This window comes from Uranotaenia lowii, chromosome 1 (genome assembly GCF_029784155.1).
Source record: "Uranotaenia lowii strain MFRU-FL chromosome 1, ASM2978415v1, whole genome shotgun sequence".
Lineage (NCBI taxonomy): Eukaryota > Metazoa > Arthropoda > Insecta > Diptera > Culicidae > Uranotaenia > Uranotaenia lowii.
In genome coordinates, this window is record NC_073691.1 from 191,279,900 (window position 1) to 191,305,932 (window position 26,033).

At 35.5% G+C, this 26,033-nt stretch overlaps 1 protein-coding gene across 1 annotated transcript in view; it reads right to left on the bottom strand.

Moving 5' to 3' along the window:
• LOC129739459 (myogenic-determination protein-like) overlaps window positions 1-22,567 on the bottom strand; it is a 43,309-nt gene extending 20,742 nt beyond the window's left edge. Inside the window, exons 1-3 of the mRNA XM_055730915.1 lie at window positions 21,638-22,567; window positions 15,850-15,972; window positions 15,426-15,509 (exon numbers count right to left, since the gene is read on the bottom strand). Coding sequence (XP_055586890.1) covers window positions 15,426-15,509; window positions 15,850-15,972; window positions 21,638-22,225 — 795 coding nt within the window. The 5' untranslated portion in view covers window positions 22,226-22,567. The remainder of the gene's footprint in view (window positions 1-15,425; window positions 15,510-15,849; window positions 15,973-21,637) is intronic.
• Between the last annotated feature and the right edge of the window lie 3,466 nt (window positions 22,568-26,033).

Here is a 26,033-nt window from a genome sequence, read left to right on the forward strand (position 1 = left end):
GTAGGATTCCACAAACCAAGCTGCGCAGAAATTGAAGTGTTTTGATTGTAGTGTAAGTGAGGAAATATTGTCAAAATAAAGTTTTTTCATAATGAAATTTGGTTTTAGTCCAATCATAATTATAAATATCGAAGCAAAAAAAAAACCGACAGATTTTATATCAAAACTGAAAACTTTCTCAGTAGCTTTCACAAACACACCGCGTTGAACCTACTTAAATTTCACGTAAATTACATTAGTGCCCCATGAAACACAAATTCCTATAGGGACGCGTTTACATATTGATTTTGTAGCATCTACGTGAAAATCAATTGAATAAAATTATGTAGTTTTTCACGTAGCCACAACGTGAAGATTATTTTGGGTGTAAGACCTGAGACCTAAAACCTGAGGGTGCTGGATAAATTTGACTATGAATCGCACGCGTTTTTCTTTCGGTCCGCGAAAATTTCACAAAATTTTAAATTTCAGTACGTAAAACAGTCGGGAATTAACCGGAAATGGCTTAAAGTGAATGTTGGAAGGAAGTGCAGAAGTGTCCATCGGAGTTTCCATAAATTTAGAGACGAATTAGTGTTTTTTTTTTCATAAAAAGAATTGCAAATCGGTTGCTGCAGAAACGGAGTGTTTGCACATTGGATTTAAATTTTGATCTAGTGTGGAAGTCTGGAGTTGTTAGGGGAAGCGCATATTGTGAGGAGTGTGTGAAAATTTAGAAATAATTTGGACCCTTGAAAATAACACATAACTTAATTGTGGAAGCCTCGAACGAAAAGGAAGAAATCGGTTCTGATGTGTTTAATTTTTCTCTTGTGCGGTCATCACAAATCGGTATCAAATTTTGAATAAGGCGAATGCGCCAAGACCTTTGTTTTGAGAAAAACGCATTCCAAGTTTCAGAAAATAAAATCAATTTCCTATTTAGCTGCGTACAATCATTTTCCTAAAGAAGTCGCTAAAATGCTTTCAAATTGGTTTAATTTCAACACCCGATCGATAAATATAGCTTTTCCGTACTAATTACCACAAAATATTAATAAATATAACTGTGGGCCCTTTTACCACAGACTGGTGCTCTCATTTTGTTCATTCGCCAAATTGGAGTGCCCTTTTGAATTGCAGAATGACTATTCGCCTTTTGGATCACTCATTAAAGAAGCAATATTCAAGCAAATTTCGGCTTGAAAGCGGGTCCAAATGATCACGTTAACACATTAGCACATTCAACGATCTTATAAATACTGATTTGTGCATCTCCTCGTCCTGGAAAATTTTTTTTCGAAAACTTCAATGCCCTTTTTCCATCTCGAAATAACTATTGGCCCTTTTGTTCGCGACGAAATTTTGAGGGGAATCGGGCGAATGAACTGTGGGATTACACACTCATAAAAAAAGCTATTCGCCTTATTTAAAAAAATTAAATTTAACTTCACTAAAATAAGAAAAATTGAAAGGAGATAATATTTTCGGATGTAAAATGAATAGTTTAACGCATTTATGTGATTATCTGGATTTGTTTACAGTTGGCGCATTCGCCGTATTCAAAATTCGATACCGAAATGTATTTTTCCTGCACTCCGCTTGCTGTGATCGATTTTTTTTCCTGCGATTCACCTGTACCTATCCGAATGTTTATAAGGTTAAATGAATCTAAAGATATCTGTGCAACGTGATACTCCCGGTCTTCTGGAAATGTGGTTCCCGAATGTGAAGGATTAAAGGATCAACACAAAAACATCGGTGAGATCATTCCTTGTATTAAATTGCTAGAAGAATTATATTCATTCATCATTATATACAAGTCAATCTTTTACTAGAAAGGCTAGGGTGATAATTTTGATATAGGTAGTAAGACGCATACATGAATATTATCAACATTAACCAATCAAAGATGCAAAAGATTGAAAGTCTATTCATAATCACATGACCCTTTTGGTCATGTGGCTATGATTGGGCGGGGCTTATTGACAATGAAAGTTACCTCGGAATGTGCAGCTGCCATTCTGAAATGGGTTTCTGGAATTTCAATAGAGCTAACACCACCAGCACCCGCGATTGAGCAATTTTAATCAAATGGATTAATATTGTATCTTTTGCATAACATACCTGCCAGCTCAGGGGGTCGTTGATTGGATCATACATACATACATAAGACCTGAGACCTAAAACCTGAGACTTGAAACCTGAGACCTGACACCTAAGACATGAGACCTGAGACTTGAGACCTGGTTTCTCACTTCTCACGCCTTATTTCTCATTTCTCATGCCTTGTTTATCACTTCTCACTTCCCCTGTTCTCACGGCTAACTTCTCACCTTTAACGGCTCATTTATACCATCTCACGTCTCTCTTCGTACTAAGACAGCTCATTTTTCACTTCTAACTTCTCAGGACTCTTTTTTTCACGTCTCACTTTTCACGGATCATACTTTTCATGGCTTCTCACGTCACACGTCTCACTTTGCACCTCTCAATTCTCACGTCTTATGTCTCACGTCTGAAGTCTCAGGTCTCATGTCTCACGTCCAATGTCTCACGTGTCAGATCTCAGGTCTCATAGTTTATGTGTCAGGTCTCAAGTCTCAGGTCTCATGTCTCGTGTCTCATGTCTCAAGTCTCAGGTCTCATTTCGCATATCTCAATTCTCAAGTCTCAGATCTCAGGTTACTAGTCTCTGGTTTCAGGCTCCATGCCTCAGGTCTCAGGTTTCGTGTCGCAGGTTTCATGTCTGAAAATCTCAACTTTCGGGGCTGATTCTTCCAGTACCAACTTCAAAAGCTTTTTTTGCACGGTTTTTCGCAATTAGCGCGATTTTTTAACGTTTTTCGGGAATTAACATGATTTTTTACGCGATTTTTTAGCGGTTCTTATACCAGCGTAAGAAAAATTTTGTTCGAAGTTCGTATGGAATTTTGCGACATTTTGTTCGGGAAGAACATGAAAAACCAGTTTTTCATCAATAGCTTTGGTTTGGAATACGAGTTTTCTTAAAACTTAAATTACGACAAATATTTCATCCGAAGACCGCATTTCCATAAGAGTTAAGATAAAAAGTTATTAAGCTTCAAAAATGGAATACTATTTTTAAGGATTTGTGGTATAGTTTTAACAATTTTTTTTATAAAAATAAAGCTATGAGACAGATTACAGCGTGTAAAAATTACAACCGAAAGTTAAGTTCCTAAGCAACTGTGGTTATGCAATTTTTAATATATTTACCAATATTTTCTTGACAGCTAAACACTTTTTTTGGACAAAGTCGTTTTAAATCATAAAACTAAACGTCTGTGTTTTTTCAGAGAAAAAAATGGGGTTTTAGATGTTTAATTTGCCCTGAAAGTCGCCGATTTAGGCTTTACAGACTAATTAAATGACATGGACAACTTAAGATTAACATGAAACACCCAGTACCGAGATAAGAATCGAACCCATCAGTGGATCAGCGATCACCGTCTTACCACGCTAACCAATCGAACACCGAAACGTACATGTTATGAAAAAACAAGAAAAGGGGACCAGTATAATCCACAACCAGATATTTTAAAAATCTAAAGATTTTACAATCTGACGCAACAAAAATGGTTGCAATCGGTGTTTATTTGACGAAATGGCCTGTATTTCAAATTGAGTGTTCCGGTCGGGGCGATCGAACAGTGATGAATACCATTCTTAAAAATGTTATCCCATTTTTGAAGTTTAATAGTTAACTCTTATGGAAATGCGGTTTTCGGATGAAATATTTGTCATAATTTAAGCTTCAATGAAACTCGTATTCAAAAGAAATCGGCCCTAAGGGACCAAAGTTATTGATGAAAAACTGGTTTCCCGAACAAAATGTCTCAATCCAATACAAACTTCTAGCTCTTTGAGCGACCCCTTTCCGTGGTCTGATCTGGCCCAAACTTGGTATGAGAACTTGTAGGGCTAGGTGGGGTAATTATGAACAAAATTTCTTCATTTGGCACACTAACAGCCACCATACGTTTATTTCTTATCATAAATTCTGAAAACTTGCCAATATTGAATGTTTCCGTGTTCTTCATCATTCTGTAGAGCAACTTTTTTTTCTTGGTCGCAACCCACGTCCTTGAGACGTCTGTTCATAATTATCCCGTCTGTTCATATTTACCCCCCTGTCTAGGGGGTAATTATGAACACGGATTACGAACTTGGTATAAATTTTTTTTAAAGTAACAGTATTTATACGTTACATTTACCCATAGTAAGCAGTGTATGGTGATTTTTTACTTAAAAAATTATGTTCATAATTACCCCAAACTCTGTTCATATTTACCCCGAGACTTGTCCTATATGATTTATATGGTGTCAGAAAATCTCAATTCAACACCAAATAATGAAAATAATTTTCAGTCGTAAGAAAATGGGTTGTTTTATAAAAACTCAATTCAATTCATGTATAAAACTTATAAAATAAACAAATGTAATCAAAATTTAAAGGTAAAACAACGCAAAAAATAGCTATTTAGTGTTATTTTGTATTGATTTTTCTATATTTTGTTTCGGTAGTTAAATTTTTTGTTGCATCTTTTACGTTTTGGTTGGTTTCTTTTTCTTTCGTATCTTTATGTCGTTGTAGATCATTTTGATTTGATAAGACCTCTCCATACGTGTGAAATTTTAGGCGAGTTAGGCTACTCGATAGTTTTTACATCCGTTTTAAATGTCCTGCGCAGCAAACATCATGCTTTCACCTAAATGTCGTAGGTTAGGCTTTTCACGTACGCGCGAGATATCATGAAATTGAAGCCTATACGTATACAGAAAATTCTAATTTTTTTTTAAAGATGGTTGTTTCACAAAAAACCCATTAACATCTCCTTGGATCAGTGAACAGCCATATTTTGCAAAGCTTGTCAATTCTGTATGATCGACTATTTTGAAAAATATTTACACTAATTAATTTTTTTTATCCTGTACGAAATTTCACATTAGTAGCTCTATTTTCTCAAAAAAAAATATTACTGCAGAAGTTTTCATCACTAAATTGAGAGAGAAAATCTTCAATCAAATAGTTTTCATTTTAAACTAAATTTTAAAAATGTATTTGAACGAATAAAGATTGAAAAAAGTAACTAAGTATAAAAATAAGATTGCAAGAAAATAGATTTTGGATCTTTGTTATCCGAATGTAACTCATAAACAATTATTCTTTGCTGTAATTCTAATGCTCTCAATAACAGCACGTTGTCCAAACATACAAGAAAATTTATTTTTTTGATCTTTGTTTTGTGGACTTACTCATCTATTAAATTTATCATAGTTTTTCATATATTTTACTATTGACCATAGAAATTTAAGGTTTATAATAATGTTAAATTTCACGCGGTAATGAATAAAAACTCGAGCAGTAATTCTTTTGTTAAAAAATGGCGAATTATACTATTAGTAAAATAAAAAATTTCTTCAAGTCTTGTTTATAACCTTGTTATTGATCAATACAAAAAAAAACTGGTTTTGGAAGGACGTAAAATCTTTATACGGTGTTAGAAAACTATTCCTGGGATACAGGTTTTCGGTTTCGGTATTACCGGTAAACCGGTAAATTACTCACTTAACCTGAGAAAACATTAGACTGCCTTTTTTTTTATCAACAAAAAGCAAGTTCTTATCACAATTTTTTTTATACAAAATTAAGACTCGTTTGAATGCTGATTTAGCTTTTTTCAAAATTTCTGTTTTGTAAACTTTTTTCACTCTTGAAGTTTTATTAAGTTTAGATAAAATTGTGTTCAAAACTTTTTTTCAAAGACTGAAAAGAACTGGCATAGCTTTTTTTTCCAAATCCGAATCTTATTTTTGGAAGAAAAACAATCAATTTCTCAAAAATTCAAAACTTAACACATTGCGGACTTCATTTAATTATGAAATTTATAAAAATTGGTCCAGTAAGTTGCTTGAATATAGAATGCCGAGTGTTGATGTTTCCTGGCTAAGATTTCTTCACGGTCCTGTGTTAAGATCATACAGAAGGGGGTGCGGGGGGGGGGGGGGGGGGGTAGTTTTGTGAAAAATTTCTTACAAGGGGAGGAGGGGGAAGGGGGTCTGGAAATGCTTGGGTAATAAATTGATGGCCCCCTAAGTAGATGAATAAAACATGTGACCATCAAAATGCCAAAGAAATGTCAGGAAATGTGTGTTCATAATTACCCCATAGGACGAAAACTATGGGGTAAATATGAACACTCATCTGTGAATCAGTGCGAATAATTTTTTTCAAAATTTCTTCAAAATCTAGACAGAGCATCATAAACTGGATGTAAAACATGTGATAACAACATTCCAGCTGGATTTCCTATGATCAGATATTCAAAACAATAAACATTGTCCGAAACGATTTCCGTTTCACGAGGTAATAGTTTTTTAAAACATCTGAAATGATATCATTAGGATTTCAAAACAGATCGGAAACAGCTTAAAGCTTTCAATCGGATGTTAAACTACCACTTTTGGAACTTTTTATGTTCATTCATCCCCCACACCAGCGCGTATGGCACTTGCTCGGAATTACCCCGTGTTCATAATTACCCCACTTGACCCTACTAGGTCTAAAATCAATTTTAGCTACAGCGAATAACTTTTTCAAAAGTCTGGTCGTTTAGAGTTCCTAAACGATACAATGTAATGTACATATGTATATTTCATTATTTTTACTATGCGAACTCCAAGAAATCTTAAAAAAACAGAGACAAACTTCTGCTGGATTAGCGACATCGCTCATTTCCTTCCACGAGGAAAGAGAAATGTCTTTTTCTACCAACCTATTAGCAGCGCATTTTTCGCCACCCTGAAGGTTCGCCCAAACGAAGTGTCAGGAACGTTTAAATTTATATTTTCTTTTTCGTTAACTGGCTGTATGAATTATATGGTCATAGAGTAGGTGCCTACAAATAGCACGAAGACGAGCGGACAAAAAAAATCTCGATGATGCATAAAAATTCACGCCTTGACGCATTTTTTGCACTCGAGCTTAAATTACAAAGCGACCCCGGCAATCGAGCGCATAAACATTCTCGTTTTATGCCGCGCCCCGGAAAGTGACAGCCAGGAATTCGGAAACCGGTTAACCCCGCTAATTCATTTGTCTGTGTTTGTCTTCACCCTGTGCGGGGCACACTCTTCGGAAAATGATTTCTGATCTTTGTAGACAAATGAAAACAAAAAATCCATCCCGAAAGGCTTCAAAAGCTGAACGGAAATCCAAGCCTAATGCAAAGTCAGTTTACTTAAAGGCATTTCGAGTTACTCACGGAGCAATCGATTCCTCAGTAGGAAAATAATAGTAGGTAATCAAATTAATGTTTAATGTTTAATGTTTAATGTTTATTGTTGAGTACGTGAGCCTGTCAGTTATAAGCTAAACCATGTTCAAATTAATGTTTGAACTTCATTTCGTTTTTTTCTCTTAAATAAAAGCGACTCAAGTCCAAAAACGTTTGTCTCGATGACTTTTTGGTGATTCAATTTCAACAAACACTGGCTTTGGGGATGTAAAGTTGAGAACCTAGTGACATGATCTGTCAGCATCCCGCCAAGAGTACGAATCTAAACGCTATCCAGCTTATTTGAGCACATAATTAAAGTTTTCCGATGAACAGAAATGCTGTCATCACCAGCAGCATGTGACAGTTTATCCATTTTCACCCGTGCGCACTTGAGTTTGCGTTCAACGACGGAGGACGGAATAGATTTTCCAGCATCCAATCATCCTCACTTCGGTTAAGTTTTTCCATTGGCAGAGCTAGGGTTCCTCTAAAATGATTTCTTTTCATTAAGGTTTGCATATTTGTCACTGCTGAATTGACGGATTAAAATCTTATTTCAATCATATTTCAAATAAAATGAGAAAAAAATGTATGAACATCGTTCGAGCTTCTTACAAACTCCTCACGGTCTTCATCTTTTTTTAGTGGCGAAAAGACAATTTATTTTCACGCTAGTCATAATATGTCACGTTGTCACGCTTCGGATTGCGTTGTACCTACTGGAGATTGCTGCGCAGACGGCAACTTCAACTGATTGTTGGCATCTTAGAAGGTGATTTTTTTCCTATAACAGAGGTCGGCAACCTATTTTTTAATTGAAATTTTGAACGAGTATTTGGTTTATCCTTTTTCGACCATCAACACTATAGAAAAACCTTTTAAACCGTAAAAATACCTGATAAATTATTGGAAAAAGATTTTAGGATCAAAACGCTTGTCATTGTTAATAATAAAAGATAAGTGTTCCTAAGTGACTTCCCTGTGGAACACCAGACGGCATATAAAAACCAGTAGAATGAATTCCACGAATATTTATAATGCCATTGTGTGAACGGATTAAACCGACATCGCGTCATTCGTCATTAGCGTGCAGGAAGTCAGTCAGTCAGTCGACTCGTCGATCAAGCGAGCAAGTCAATGAGTGTGTGTTCCCCTGGTATTTCGTGATCCGGCGGTTCACCGGTGTTGCTTCCGAGCTTCGGAGCTCCGGACAGGTCTGCACATTTTGCGACCATGACAGGTAATTTCTCGTAAACGAGAAATTATAAAGAAAAATCAAACTCTTTTTTTTCTTTTCTTTTTCTGGGATTTTTATTGAAAAACTGGGTTGCCAGGTGCCCAGATTTGTCTGTAAAACCAAGACTTTTGACCCTTCGTCCAGATATTGGTCAGACACAGATTTTGCCCAGATTTTTGCTCAGAGTGCCCAAATTTTACAGACTTTTGAAATTGAGTGATGAAATCAATATTCATGTATCGGATTTGATCTGTAAGTGCCAGATTAGACTGTAAATCTCGCTTGTATTCATGGGTATTCAAACAATCATTCATAACATTTTTTTTTCGGCATGGTACGTGGTAGGAAATAGTGTTAGTTATGTAATTCTCAACTCGAAAATAACCCGAATACAACACCAATCCACCTCCCCCCATTTCCACCCCCCGGTCACACGCATCGAAAAACTTCTTGTTCAGTATCAAATTTGTGATTTTCCTTATGCACAGACACACACAGACTTTTTTTCAAAATTGCCCAGATTTTTTATCCTCAACACCTGGCATCCCTGTTGAAAAATCGAACCGAAAAAGGAGAACAAACGGTTCACGTTGAGTAAATTATCATCAAAGTTGCTTGAAAATCAAACACTTTATTAATTACCTATTACGCAAAAAAACGTGGTAATATGAGTAATTCAAATACTCATTAAGTGAAAAATAGTTGAAGAAAAAAAGTAATGTAGTTGGGTGATTTTCGGAAGCTTTTTAGACTGAAGTGAAAAAAAAATGAAAATTTGGTTCCATGACAAGTTTTTTTTTTTGGAAAAGAGCGTCTTATGAAATACCCAAGCAACCAAAAGTCTCGTTAAAAGGATCAAACACAGCTTAATCAGCATAATCAATGTGCTGAAGTTCGTTTTATTCAGCCCAAAATTTAAGTTCTTATTGAAACTTTGAAGTACAGATTTGAATGACCTTCTATTCAGCTCACAAGTCATCGTTTAATCAGCAAAAACAAAAAAAAAACTACTCTCTTCTCTTACTTCGGTCACCACCCGCCCATGTGGTGCTGCCGGTTTCTCGGCATCCATCTTTATTCCTCCCATCACCTCAATCCATCTGCACTCATGCCAGTTCTGATACACATTTGATTTATTTGCTTACTCAAGCAGTCAATCAACCTAATGAAAAAAATTTGTCCTGATACCAGATTTGAACCGCACCCTTCGAGATGATAGCCAAACACGCTGCCACGAGGTCACGCCTAGATGTTGTCTTACCAGCAGCTAAAACTCGAAGTGGTAAAAAGCTTCCCTAGAATACCTGCAAGAGCAGCCAGCAGCGAAGACGCCAGGCTATTTGAGGAACTTTTTGGAACTGGAAATCCATAAAAGGCTATTTGAGATCCAATTTGTAAATTTTATACTGCAGAGATGCGATCGACATGTCATAAAAAGGTTATTTGAGGAACTTTTTGGAACTTGAAGTCCATTTTTTTTTCCTGTAGGGGAGAGCCCACTGCGACCAGTAGTTGATCTATTGTGGTGTTTACCCCGCGTTACTATATGCTGTCAGGTTCACCTGCACTATTGATTGGAGTGACAGTTGATTGCTGACTAAGGATTTTATCCCAATCGGGTATGATATCAAAGATGTATGATATAACCTTCTTAGGGATGATATGCAACCATATGTCATGTTCGCTTATTAACTTTGCCCCAAGTACACGCTCTCTCCTATTTAGGAGGGCGCAGCAGTTGCATAGAAGATGCTCTGCAGTTTCTTTTTCGAACCCGCAGAACCGACAGTCATCGTTCAGAATTATGTTTATCCTTTTGAGATGCTGTTTTGTTGGACAATGTCCGGTCAAGAGACCTGTGTAAGTACTTAATTCGTGCTTACTTAAGTTCAACATGTTGACTTGAAGTCCATGGAAGGCTTTTTGAGACCCAATTTGTAACTTTTACTGAATGGAAATGATTGACATGTCACAAAAAGGCTATTTAAGGAACTTTTTGGAACTTTCATGCTCGCATTCGAGAAAATTCGGTACCAATTCCCTTTGGAACCTTTGTTCAGCGAAATTCGAACTTCGTCGGCACGCGTTTAAGTAGATATGGGATTTTTGGTTGCTTGGGTAATGCTGGAATAAGAATAAAAATGAAACATCAAGCGAGTCGTAAGGAGAGCTTGATCATATTCACAATTTCAAGCTAGTTGAGAGGACAGCTTGAAATTTGAAGGCAAGTTGAGAGGACAGCCTGAGTTATTGATGAAAAACAAGCCAGTTGAGAGGACAGCTTGAAATCGAAAGGCGAGTTGAGAGGACCTGAGTAAATAATGAAAAAAAAACAGGCTAGTTGAGAGGACAGCTTGGAATCGAAAGGCGAATTGAGAGGACAAACTGAGTTAGCGAATTAAAAGTACAGCTCGAAATTTAACAGCTAGTTTTCATATCAAATTGGAAATCAAGCGGATTGAAAAAACAGCTTGAGATAAGCATTCTATGAAGCATTGCGAGAGAATAGTTCGAATTAATTGTTCATAATTCAAGTAAGTCAAAAGGGAAGTCGCAGCAATCCGTGCTTGAGAACGGAGGTTTTTTTTTCGTCGTCGCGTTTTCCCGTTTGTTTATTTCTCGTAAATAGAAAATTTGGTGAATTTTGGAGACTGCGTCCGCGGGAAATTTTTTAAGTTTTTGAACGTGGGAGAGTAAAGTTCAATCGGCAATCAAGCAAAAATTTAGCTTTTGAATAGTTTTGTGAATGGTTGAAACAGCGGGGCTGGTTCTGCGCCATCCAGACTAAACCAGGTCCAGAATATTCGTTCAGGAAAGAGTGGCATGAAATTCAACCCGGAAATAAAGTTTGTATACTCAGATAAGTAGATCGCTTCTGTTTTTTTTTTTTTTTGATAAAGTACCAGATACCTTTTTGATTCAGAAAATTTTGTAGCTGATATTTTTGCTACAAGTTAGGTTATTCATTCATGATCGTATTCATTTCAATCTCATATTTTATTTGTTTATGCCGAGTGTTGCACTAGTGTTGCACTGGTGCACCACTAGATGCTGTAAAACTGTTTGTTTATTCGGGCGGTGTTGCACTGGTTTTGACCTGGTGTTGCACTGCCATCGGGCGGTGTTGCCCCGAAAATTTTGTCAGTGTTGCGAGAGAGCGTGTGAGTGAGCGAGGTAGCAATACACTGGCGACGATTTGTGTTTGTTTTTATCGGGTACGGTGGAACACTCCACGAGTGGAGAAAACAAATACAGTATCAAATGCAAATGTTTGTGCAAAAAAGCTTCTTAATTCTTTTTCCAGCTAAACATGGTTTTGTAGTTTCATACCTTTTGACAATTTATACTTGTCCAAAAGGTTTGCAATGATTTCACTCGAGGATTTAAAAAGCTGAATAAACTATTTGAAGGGTAACTTAAAAGGTTCATGACCATTTTTATATAATTTTTTATCTTTCGAATAATCATACATTCTAATTAAGTGTAAACTATTTGTTTGGAAGTTTTACCCTAAGCAGTTGTATTTCACATGTTTTCATATTAAATCTTATACACTTTTAATGATCAAGTTTAAATTTTCTCAGGTTTACTTATAGTTTATTTAAATCATATCCACAGTATTTTTGTTTCAGTAGAAGTTTGTAATGCTTATCATAAAAAATTTTGATCAAATATCTTTTTTTTTTCAAAAACACATTTCTTTTTTACTTTTCTCTTGCTGCTTTCAACATGTTTTCAAACTGCATCATCTTTAACTTTTTGATTCTTTATTCTGTTTTTGAATGTTTATTTTTTTCAGAAGTCGTTTCGAGAATCAGTGATGTGTTAGAAATTCTAGTGAGGGAAACAGCTACCTTCTAGGAAATTCGAATGGTTGCTTTTCTAATTATTTGAGAGTGCAAAATTCTTTCTAAATTTTCAAATTAAAAACACCACATAGATATTATTAGGAGTTTCCTTAAGAAATGTCTAGGAGCATAGGAGGTGTAGGTCAACCAAAGATCGCACCGTTTTCCAAAAATGGCTCCTGATCTAAACCTTCCTGAGATACTTGAATATAGATTCGCAGACGTATAGACGGCTTCTATAGGTGGTGATACTGACTTATCATTGTTTCAGAGTTTTTCAAAACAAGCTTTTGAAGGAAATTGGAATAACAGATTTAGGGTTGATCCTAAAAAGTATCTTACTAACAATCCTTCCTTCATCCCCCTTTGACTACTAGGACGTGGCCGGCGCCGTTATTGATCATTTTCAAAGTGAGAGCATGAGTTTTGTGCATTGAGAATGAGTTGCTAATCCCAAGCTGCATTCTTTTGGCCCTTGTACAAAATTGATGGCCTCGACCAATCACGGAGTAGCAACCATTGGCGATGTGGAATCCGTTCTACTTAGCCACGCCAGCGATCATGAAATTCGAAATGCATTGAATGATTTGATGCAATATAATATTATATTTTTTTCCAAACCATGAGAAAACGGTGGTATTTTCGAAGACTAAATAAAGCATTTCGGGCTTACTGATTTAAGGTGGATATGAGTAGTCAAACAAGCTAAGCTAAGCTAAGCATAATTCAAGTAAGTCAAAAGGACATCTTGGAATTTTAAAGCGTTTGGAGGAGGCAGCTCTTATAACTATTCATCAAGCTTTTTGAGGAAAAGAGATAAGAGAGTAAAATGAAGTGTAGGAGTCAAGCATGTGTGTGAGATATTTAAGAATAAATAAGGAGGCCACGTTTAATGATTTGATCAGATCCTCTCCAAACGTCAAAAATCTGTAACAATTATAACCAAATCTTTCGATCCAGCATCCTATAATTCAGAAGGGGGATTCAAGGACCAAAAGACTGCCTGACGTTGCAAGACAGACAGGCAGTTCTGGAGCTAGAGATCGCGGAGGATGTGCGGTTTTCCTTCAACCAGGCGATGCGGGGAGCATCCCAGAGAAGGTCATGGAGCTAGAGAAGCCAATAAGAAAAGTTTAAGAAGAATGTTAGGGAACATAGGAAAATGAATTCATTTCCGGATGTTGGCGAAAATTGCTTCAATAAAAAAAATCAAATTCCATTGAGGAAAATTCGAAAAATACATAAGTGTTAAGAGTGATGTGTCTAGATAAAATTGAACTTCTAAATCTGATGTACCTTCATGTTTTTTAAAACTATTTTATTGATATAGATTAAATCGAGGTGTATGTAAATGTTCAGGATAGCCGAGCTGTAGGAGTCTAGCATGCGTGTTAGATATTTAAGAATAAATAAGGAGGTCGCGATTAGTGATTTGATCACATCCTCTTCAGACGTGAAACAGATCAGTGACAATTGTCAACCTGTATACATACCTCAAGTGGCGATGCTAAGTGTTAGTAAAAGTTTTTTTTTGTAAACATTGTAACAAATAGGTAACCATTTTCGCTGTACCAGCCAAAACTAGAGAGAAAAATCATTGACAACTGCTGTTTACGATTCTCGCCTGGGATACACAAACATCCTGGCAAGTGACGTAGGCTTTGTTTACCTTTTTACGTTTTGAATAACGAGTTAAGTAATAGTGTGCGTGTTTGTTTATCACCTTCTTTGTATCACATTGAACAATTGTAACCAAGTCATTCAATAAAGCATCCCATATGAACGAGTTATCGAAATAGGATAGCTTGAACAATCTGTCTTACTTGACTACAAGTGCATAAAGACCTGTCTTTGAAAAAAAAAAAGCAAATCGAGCAAAAAGCTCGAAATGCGTTAAGAGAATACCAAAACAGCATGTTGAGAGAACAGCTTTAGTTGCTAAATAAATCAATGACCAATGTGTATGGGGCTCACAAGCCTTAGTTTGTCGACCCCTGTCCTAAAAGATTATTGATATATCTAGTCGTCCTATTCTATCGACTGTTAATTACTATGTTAGAGATTCGAGGGGAAATCGAAACATCCCAGTTGGACATTTTCAATTGAATAGTTGAGTACGTTATTATAAATTTCAATTACAACACCGCGTCGAATCTGCGTAGAATTTTCAGAACGCACGACTCGGTCAACATGGTATTCCGTAGCATCTCCCGTGTCAAGCGGAATCACTAAGGCACCCGCCAACGATCACGACGAGATGACGGTGATGATGCTGTTGTTTGTTATTCTCGAGCATCGTCAACAGACAACGCATTCGGTTGGGGACCAAGGTTCCAATCGGGTTTATGCCTGGCCAGAACTTGCGTGTCTTGTCTCGGAGAAATTGAGAAATTAGTTTCGGTTCGAGTTCAATGACGCTGTTAACCTGAACGACAGGCGAAATTTGTTACGAACGCCGAATTCCTGGTTCGTGTTCTGGGTGGCATATTTTGTATGCACAATCAGTCACCGCCCCAACGAACGAGAAGAGTTCGAACTAACGTGCGTGGATCAAAATAATCCGAGTAGATACATATTGAGAAGATCCAAGCCTGGACTATGGTCGGAAAATCAGAAATTTAGGATTACAGTTGAACCGAATAAATGATTTTGAGTTGAAACTTACTTAAGAAAAAAAATCATTCCAAGAATTTGAAGAAAAACTGAATACAATTGCATTCAACACGAGAAAATAAGCTAACGATGATGACACTTTGCCTAATGACCAAAAGTGTGACCTGATATGAGAGGTTTGCCTGTGCGCAAATTCCCATCTCGAGGCAGACCCAACCCTCAAGTCTCAACACTTCTAACGAAACGACCCAGCCAGAGTCGTCGTCGGATGAAAGCTGCTAATTGGTTGATGTGTCTTTTTCTTTGCTGCGAGTTGTGTGGGATTTGTGAGACCGGTCGAAGTGTGATGAAAAGTTTCGCAGATTTTTGACAGTTGCCTGCTGTTACCATTGGGGCGTTTAACATTTTTAAACAATTCATAATGGCGACCATTTGGCTACTCACCACGTAATCCTGGGGTGACGAAAAGCCGGATATCGAACTGCCGTCGGTTAGAATGTCCGGACTTTGGCGGATGGGTGGAGTTTCCTGTGGGTGGCATAAAACATGTTTTTATTAGATTATTTTTTCATCTAGCTTCTGGCACAAAGAACAGACGTACAAGCTCGAACAAAAAATCTTTAAAAAAGTGTGTAAAATTTCAAATGCTGACACCCAAATAATACGTTGAAACTTGACTTAAAACAGTGCCATCTATAGCGCCGTTCAAAAGTTACAAATCAAATTTTCACAGCTCTCTTTGACGTATTTGGAGACATCTGGTGGTTAAGCCAAAAAGGAAAAATTGGTTAAAATGTTCGTTGGAAATTTTACACAAGTTTCGTGAGATAGCTTGTACCTACGTCTGTTCTCTGTGCTTCTGGCTTACCTCAAGCAAAGCTTGCAAACTGTCGATGTACTCGATGGCGTTCCGCAGTATTTCCACCTTCGGTAACCGTTGGTTGGGATTTGTACTTGTTCGTCGCTTCAGCACTTCGAAGGCTTCATTCACCTGTGGAAACAATAATTGGTTTTTTATTCTTGTTTTGCCTTCATTGAAATAAGGATAATAGAAGTTTTACGAATAATTGAAACTAAACATCAACAAAATTATGTTACATTTCTGTCAGTACTTGTAGAAAGTGCCAGAATTTATACTAAAAATTGATTTTCCATTCAGGAAACAACCCATTTACGGATGTAATGTGACTGTAAGTGGTGCAGCCTAGGCAACGCCGGATAAACACGATCGTGTATGCTCCAGATGAGGGGCGGCTCAAACAGCGCCTGTTTCGGATCGGGAGACTGAATCTACTTATGCAAGCTAAGTCCAAGATGGCAGCCCCATCGAGGGATAGGCGATCAGCCTACTGCTCCCGAATCAAAAATTTCGTTCCGCATTTTTTACAAAAATTTCCAAAAGAAATCATACAAATCATGCTAAATTGATCTTATTCTAAGCTAAGGTTCAGCTTAAAATAAGATCAAGTTAGCTCATAATAGCGTTTTCGTTTCCTGCACTGACATGAGGGCAGACTTTTTTTTAAATAAACAATAAGAATCGTCACCCGGGACGATGCAAATATATAGTTACTCGGGTAAATGTACCAGAACTTGGCCCCCTAAGGCATGGTTGACTAGATTTCCCATGATTGTAGTCTTCCTGTGATATGTACCTTCAAAAGTCCTTCGACAAATATGATTGCTTACTAGCCTGAAATGCAGTAAAAATATGTCCTTGCTTTAAAGCTGTGGATAATTTGAGATAAATCTGATCAAACTATTGATTGAAATGCTCCTTATTGTAGCCCCCGTTCCAAATTGTGGCCCTTTATGAGTTCCTTAAATTGGCCGTCTCTAGAAGCAATTTGTCTCACTAATACAACAACAGCCCTCACGAATTCGTTGATAATATCCTGGAAGGAAGCACAACATGTATTCAAAAAGTCGGAAATACGAAATGTCAATTAATTTTGAGAATTGATATTTTCGTGCAGAATTATAATGTTACTTAAAAAAGTTTCACGTGTTTATTTCAGTTTTTGGTGTATTAAAAATCTCTATTATCAAAATGACAATCTAAAACAAATAGGTTCCAAACATTGCATTGGTTAACATAAATACGTTTATTAACCAAGCAAACAAATCGTTCGTCCAATTTTTAAAAATGAAATCATGATAGATCTGTTTCCATTGAAGTTAACTTAAGATAGTGAATGCTCATATTTTTTTTATTCCATTCCCATAAAAGGAGGAGAGACATTTTAAAAACCATTATGACCGAGGCAAGAAGCAAGCTACACAAATAACAAATAAAAGCAAAAATTACAAAAATGTAAAAATGTCAAAAATGACAAAAAAGTCAAATATGTCACAAATGTCAATAACGTCAAAAATGACAAAAATGAAAAAAATGTCAAAAATGACAAAAAAATATATATAACAAAACTGAACAAAAATGTAAGAAACGACAAAAATCACAAACATGAGAAAAATAACAAAAATGTCAAAAATGACAAACATGGCAAAAATAACAAAAATGACATGTAACAATTATGACAAAAATGTAAAAAACGACAAAAATTATCAAAACGACAAAAATGAAAAAAAAAATTAAAGAATTACAAAAATGACAAAAGAACAAAAACGACAAAGAAAACAAAAATGACAAAATTACAAAAACAACAAACATGTCATAAATTTCACAAATGACCAAATTACAAAAGTGACAAAAATGAAAAAAGACAAACCAGTCAAAAATGACAAACCAGGCAAAGATGACAAAACTGGCTAAAATGACAAAAAAAACGATAACAATTACAAAAAACTGACAAAAATGACAAAAAACTAACAAAAACGACAAAAACAAACAAAACTGACAAAAAACGACAAAAATGACAAAATTTAAAAAAAAACCAAAATTAAAAAATTGACAAAAATGACTAAACTGGAAAAAATTGACATTAAATGACAAAGATGACAAAAATTTAAAGAATTTCAAAATTGACAAAAGAACAAAAACGACCAAAACGGCAAAGATGACAAAAATTAAAAAATAACAAACATGACATAAATTACAAAATGACAATATTACTAAAGTGTTAAAAATGAAAAAAAAGACAAACCAGGCAAAAATGACAAAACTGGCTAAAATGACAAAAAAAAAACGACAAATGACAAAAAACCGACAAAAATGACAAAAAACTGACAAAAACAGACAAAACGGCGAAAAGGAAAAAATAATAATGAAAATGACAAAAAAACGACAAAAATATGACAAAATTACAAAAATTCCAAAATTAAAAGTGACAAAAATGACAAAAGGAAAAATCGCAAAAATGACAAAAAATTACAAAACTGATAAAAATGACAAAAAACGACCAAAGTGACAAAAAATCACAAAAATTTAAAAAAAAGCACCAAATGACGAAACAGACAAAAATGACAAAACTGGCAAAAATGACAAAAAAAAATGACAAACATAACAAAAATGACAAAATTGACAAAAATTTCAATTTAGATTTTATTAAACCATTTTCGTCAACTGGTAGTTTTACTATCTGACGATTTGCGCCGCGTCAGATAGTAAATTTCACCAAAATTTGCAAATTTGGTTCACGGGTTTTTTAAGTTTTTATTTTTTTATATTTCGAGCTAGATTTGGTTAGATTATTTGTAAATAAAAAACCATAATTCAAAGCTACATAACTTTGACATTTTTAAAACGGAAATCTCAAAATGTATTTAATTTTTGAAATAAAATATTATTAAAATTTTAAGTAATAGATAACCTATAACATGAAAAGTAGTAAACAAACTTAAAATGATATCCAAAAGTACCGTCTGCATCACCGAATATTCTGCAAAAAATGCCATTGTATTTGATGCAACTTTCATCTGAAGAAACCAAAGTGGGAGAACAACTCCTTTAAGAGTTATGAGCGAAATAATGACATAGATATTCCGTCTGCGGCACTTTTAGATAACATTCAAAATATTTAACTTAAAAAGTTCATAAAATTTCAATGCGTTTTGATGTTCTATTTTATGATTTGCGATGAAAATTGACAGAGTCATATAGCTAAAAAATATGTTTTTTTTTATTTACGAAAAAGAATCGAACGAATCTAACTCGAAAAACAAAAATTTTAAAAATCTGAAAGGATAAATGCGTAAAAAGGAACCAAATTTTTAATTTTGTAGCAGATCTAAAGACCCCCGACTCAAATTTTCAGATAGTAAAAAAAAAATCCCAGATTTCAATTTTGACATTTACATCATTTTTGTAATTTAAGTAAATATTTTCTCAATTTTATCGATTTTTTGTTAATTTTGTCATTTTTGTTATGTTTTTAGTTTTTGTCATTTATGTCGATTTGTCTGTCTTTTTTGTCTTTTTTGGTAATTTTTTTAATTTTTTATCATTTTAGGCCTTTTTTTGTCATTTCTGTTCCAAACCTGGTGTAATTTGTCATTCAAATTGTCTTATCTGAGTTTTTAGGGTTTTTAATTGTTTTAGAAGAAGGTTACCAGATTGCCCGGTTTTATCCGGGTTTTCTCGGATATTTCATACAAAATTTTTAAGAGACTGATCGGGCCCGGATTTATTCAATTTGCTTGGATATTTCCCGGATTATTGCTCGACAAGTTTTAAATCCAATGTCTGGCCATTTAGGTAACCTTATTTTAGGACCATTATAGTGAAAAATAAATCGATCACCCTAGTGCGAAATGAACTCTTAAATTCGATAGAAATCGAACGGTTTTTTAAAAAAGACGTCTTAATCGCGAAAAGTCGATTCTCGCCAAAAACCAATTTCCAGATAACACCAGATCTCGTCGTTTAATGCTTTTTTAAGCAATTTGGCATAAAATTAAAATTTCCGCTTTTCTGATTTTCTTTGGTCCTCCCATTTGGTGATTTTTCAGGGTAAAAAAATCGAAACTTCGAGCTCTTTGAGGCACCTCTAAATCAAGCCCGACATTTTCCTGCGCCAAACTTCAAAATGTCATTATATGGTCGGTTCTTGACATTCGGTGATGAAATTTTTCCCATACATCCATTGTCGTTCTATATTGATATTACATAATGATTATAAAGTATTTGGCTCCTTAAAGTTTTAAGGTATGAGCCGTTTCAAATAAAGAAATTTCTAAAAAAAGACAAACAAAGTAAGTCGAGCCATAAATCTAAATTTTAACTTTTTTAATACAGGTCCCAAATCAAACTGGTCTTTCTGTAAATCTTAAGGAAGCTTTTAAAACACTAATGCTCTACTGGCAAGATTAAAAAATAACTGAAAAACCTTTTATTTCGCAGTGTTTTTGAAACAAGTTTTCGTCTTTAAACACTTTTTTTATTGCTCTATTATTCTTTTTTTTTTGTAATTTATTACTTCTTATTTTGTTATATTTGTTGTCTATCTATTTTAATTCAAATAACACTTCTTCTTCTTCCACCAACATAGCCAAAACATGTAAGCATCCTGAAAAATGAAAAGACTTGCGTCCTTCATTTTTCTTTTCAACGTTATCTCTGTTACATAAAACATGCATTGCAGAGATAACTACGGCCAGGCCAACCATGTGGTAAATACCGCAAAAGATTCTGGAGCAAGGGGAGGAATAAAGCGTGGAGTTCCCTACCAAACGCTTCATATGGATTACTTATATACCAACAGCATAATTTGAAAATAGCTACACTAATCAAATGTCATTGTGTATTAGTCAAATAATACAATAACAACGTTTAATATAATGGAAAAGGTTGGATCTCACCAAATAAGTCTTGAAAGTTTTCGACTCTTCCTCTATAGACTATAGGCCGGACCAGCTGACTTCTAAATTCCTTTCGAACTCCCCCAACCAGGATTCAGCATTCCGAAACAAAGCCAAACCACTCCGAGAACTACCGCCAGTCACTTAATCTATCATTTTCCACTGTTTAGTTCTAAAATTTCTAGATATATTTTAATTTAATTAAAATATTTAATGGACGATAACAAAAACGCGTGCGTTGCCCAAAAGTCATGGCTTACCCCTCCTATTGTAATTCAAATAATACTAGAAAGGAAAAAAAATATTTGCAATTTTGCAATTTAAAACTTTCAAAACAAACAACTCAAACTTGTTTGCTATGTACACCAGAAAAAAATCAAAATTATATAATTTTAAAAAATGTTCTAGGGGGACAGTAAAAAGGAATCAAAAATTTATTCCTTCAAAAAGTTTTAAAAAAGCGCCTTTAATTTTACAGTGACTAAACTTTACGAATCGTTTTTTCTAATCTGTGAAAATAGAACCTAAATGGCCTAAAATAGTCAGTGAGGTTTTTATCATTATATTTTGTTTGATTTCTACCAAGGGTTTGGCCCTCCTGAATAAAGTCTCCTTTAACATTTAAAAATATCATTAATTTTTTGGTCTCACGAAAATTCTTCTAATTCATTTACAGGATCGTTTTTACTTTTGGAGTCAATAAACTTGAAATTACACCCTGTCATAAATTGCAAAAGGCGGCTAGTTGCTATTTTTTTCCAAAAAGATATGATGAAAATAAGAAAATGAGATCAAGTCTCCCCATTCTGCCCTCTACTGATTAGAAGTAGAAGAATACAAAAAAAAAATATCATGGACTTAAATTTGTGTTTTAAAACAAACGCCAATCCATAACCGACCTTCCTTAACCGTCTCCTTTCTCTGAGGGTGGCAGCTTTCCGTCGATCTACAGCAACACTTTTCTTTTTGCAAGCCTTACAGGCCCAGGCCAGACAGGGCCGATTCGGACTAGCCATACACCCTGCCGCCGGAGCTAGCACGTGCTCTTCCGCCGAACTGGCACTGTTATCGTCGAAATCATCATCGTCATCGTCGTCCTCATTGATAATGCTACTGTTGCTACTGTTGGTACTGTGAAGTTGCAGTTGTCTCTGCCGAATTTGCAACTGCTGGATGTTCAGTTTGAGCTTCTGTTCTGCACTTAATCCCTGACCCAACGCACTGGCACTCGTTCCAAATCCACAGCCGAAAAAACCACCCCCGCTTGCTCCACCGAAACCCACAACACTTCCCATTGCACCTTTATGGTCAAACTCGTATCCGGGCTTAGAATCACCACACGAGGAAGCACCGAAAAACTTGTTCCGATTGCCTACGTTCATCCCAATGTTGCCACCGAAATTCCTGTTGAACTTGGTCATGGTTCGCTGATCACCACTGCCAATCAAAACACCAGCGGCACTAGGCTCGGCAACGTCACTTCGCATCTCGTTGACCCAAACGGCGGATTTTGCACGCCACCCCCGCCCAGACGGAAAGGTCGTGATCACGTTTCACAACTTTTTCCGCCGATCAGATAGAACTCGACTCTAGTGACAATATCCCGACGCACAGGGAACACACGTTTAACGACGGCGGAATTCACGGCAAGACTGGGACTTCTTCTGGTTCACCGTGAGCGTTTCCTAGCTAGATGATCGCACACCGCCGCCGGTCCAATGACAACACGACGCGGCGACACGGTTGCACTTCACGGATCGTGCTTGAACTGTTTTTTTTTTCTCTTTTCGTATGTTCTTACAGATTTTCCACCAACCGATCTGACCGGCTGTCGTGGTCGTATTTGTCACATCTGTGGTGATTGTCTCGTGAGGCGGGATCGGATCGTGTCTCTCCTGCCTGCTTGCCAAAAGGTACCGGTATCGTTCGTGAAAACTGCGTGAAAATAGGGTGGCTCAAAAAACAATTTAAAATCTAGTATCAGGGGAAAACTCGATAATACACTAACCTATGGCTTCGAATGATGTTATCCTTCATTTATACTGTAGCAAATAAGCTTTTTCATCATATATTAGATGAAAAGTTCACAAAAACGACTTCGTTTCTTAGAAACAGAAGGATTAATGGAATTGACGTGAAAGTTGTTATTTTTCATGGGTAACATATAAGATTTTATGGTAAACCAGCCTGCACAATTTGATGAAACTACAGCTTATCATTTATCCACTCGTATGACTATAAATATTTTGTTGTATTCTACTAACTTCCCAAAAAATTTTACCAAAATCAATCATATCAAAATTGAGGCAGAATGCCTTCAAGACGCACGTTTTTTGGTTCAAACTTTGAATGCTTTCAACTTTTGAGAAAACCCGAATATCAAAACAAAATGCTATTTTATCTGCTGACTCAGAAATTACGATAACAATGCATAATAATATAATTTCGTCTTGGTTCGAATTTAAAAAGTGCACTAATATTCGACTCGAAAACATTAACAGCCGCCATGTTTGCCGCGATATCAGTCAACAAATTTAATTTCATTGCCTACCTGAAGGCGTTTCACCTCAGAGGATATAAAAAAGTGTATTTTGAAAAGCGAAATTTTCAGTAAGAGTAGCAATAATGAATGATTTTTTTGCCAAAGTATGGTTTGTTTACAAAAATACGATGAACATGTAGTTAAACATTTGATGTATAAATTCTTTCATTCCGTATAATCATTGTTCCATTTCTGACCACCCTTTCGGTATGGTGCGTTCTGTCCACTAACTTTGGCGTTCTACCACGATGTTTGTTTTCTGTTTTAGTTTTTTTACAAAAATATAATCAAAATCGTGTTTTTATCAAATCGTCGTAAACTTTCAATTTAATTCTTAGATTATTGTTTTCGTTGTAAATAGGAACAAACATCCTGCTGTCAGACTAGATAGTTGAGTTGGCGATCGTTTTCCATTAGAATTTTTTTTTTATAAATTGTACTGCTGCATTACCTTGTTAACCAACAAAAGTTTTGTAACATAATCTCATAACAATCCTTCACGAATCAGAATTATTTATAATTCATTTTATTACTAAATTTATGCATCACATGCTGGATTTATATATTTGTTTGTAATGCATTTCTGTACTATTGACCCTTTAATGCATGATTTTGTTTCAACAGGTAAAGAAATTAGTGACACAGTCAGATTATTTTATTTCAACTCGCATATCATAACTGTAGGGGAGAATGAGGATACTTGATCCCTGGGGATACTTGATTCCTTATCTATATCTCCAAACTGGAATGTCGTACAAAGATCAAATGTTCTAGAAAAATGTGCCAAACGGAACAAAACAGCAATGGTTGAAGCTCAAAAACTTTTAACAAAATAAGTTTTTGGGTTATTGAACTTTGTTTGAAAAATTTCACAAAATGTGACTTGAAGATCTTTTTTCATCATTTTAAAATGTTCCTAACATGGAAATATTATAACAAAAATATTTATTCCAATACATCAATCTTTCGAGTGTAAAATGAACTTCAAAGTACAATATTTTCAAAGCGGTCGGGAAGCGCCCTAAACTAGCGACCGCTTGGAGTCGCCACTCTCAGTGCACGCTCACTTCAGTATACTCAAATCGATACACGCTGACTTTTTTTCTTAATCTAAAACACACACTTAAATTTATAAAACTTTACACATTATGCAGTTTACGAATATTTAGAATGGAATGGAAATATAAGTTTTTAATAACTGATCGTTGCAGATTAATTTTTGAGTTACAAATGTAACCATTTATTAAAAGCAATGTTAATAATGAATTGTATTCGACATCCCCAACATTAAGTTTCAAGCTTCTCGATCAGAATATTCGGCATAGATTGTTCTGTGTGAGGATCAGAACACGGATGTCAATAGATAAATTGAATCATTCAAAAATTCAAATAATTGAGAAATTGTCCGTTGCATGGTTGGATTTGTTGTGCAGTTGCAGCCATTTCTCCAACTTGCCAACATTCTTCCACTTAGTTTTTTAGGTAAAATTTATTTAATACAATGAAACTTTGGTAAAATATGATAGCATCTAATCAAATTCTAATAGTGTTAGTTTGAGTCATGGTTACGTGCGCTGCATACCTATCATGATTTTCTCATGACTTGAGACGACGATGGGGATGGTTCGAACTTTGGATCGATGACTGTTGGAGACAAAACAAACACAATGATTTTGATTTCACTCACGTTTTACTTAATCCTCTAATTCTGATAATTTAGAATTTGTATGGTTATTAAAAATCTAACTCCAGTTTGACAGCTATATATTCGCTATTTATGTGTGGAATAATCGGTGTAAAAAGTAGATAACTTTTCTCGCTAGCTATAGATTACTCAGATCTCGCCTAAAATAGCGCACTCGCCTGCGCTATCAGCAGGACGATGACATAGTGAATGCGAAAATTCGCGAACGCGAAGCTTTTGAAACCTTTCCCATTTACATGCCATTGAAATCCCTAAGACTCAAATGACACACATAAAAATCGCTTTGAGGTAACATTCTAAATGCAGCGAATCAGAATATCGATGTCAATTTGTTCCTCCGCTTGAGTTTGCATTGACCGCGTTCGTCAATTTCAAATATTTCCAAATCCAGCAGTCCGAATGCATAGTTGTTTCATCACCGAAGACGGTGAAAAGACAGCCATTTCGTTTGTCCGTCATCTTTCAGATTCTTGCCTGGAGATTACTGAGGCCGCCGCAACCTAGGACGCAGGCTTTTGATATGTTACCTTGGTTATAGAGGTGCCCTTGTAAATTTTCGTGGCCCTGATGAAGAAATAGAAGCAATCGCTAATGATAAAATTTCAGGTATTTATTTTATTTTATATAATCACCATTCTTTATCTAAACTCTTCCCGGGTGAACTTTTGATTGATTTAAACACTTTTCGTTATCAATAAAAAAAACAGCACCAAATTTCCACCCGTCTTCCTACTTGAGTTGTTGGAACATTTTTGAACATGGACTTCAACTTGCACACTACACTTGAGTTCAACTATGTTTACCCATAAGAAAGTTCAACACTTACTTCGATGGTACTGTACAAGTGTGTATATGAACTTCTTTACACAACGCACATGGGTTGCTCTTTGAAGACTGGTTACTAATGATTAATTGACTAGAAACTAATGAATTTAAGCATTTTCAAGCGCCAAAATATTAGAATTCAGAATACCAGACACCTGAAAATTTGTTTTGAGTCGTAAGAAACAAAAATGATGTTTGCTGTGTAAGTTATAAACAGTATTCA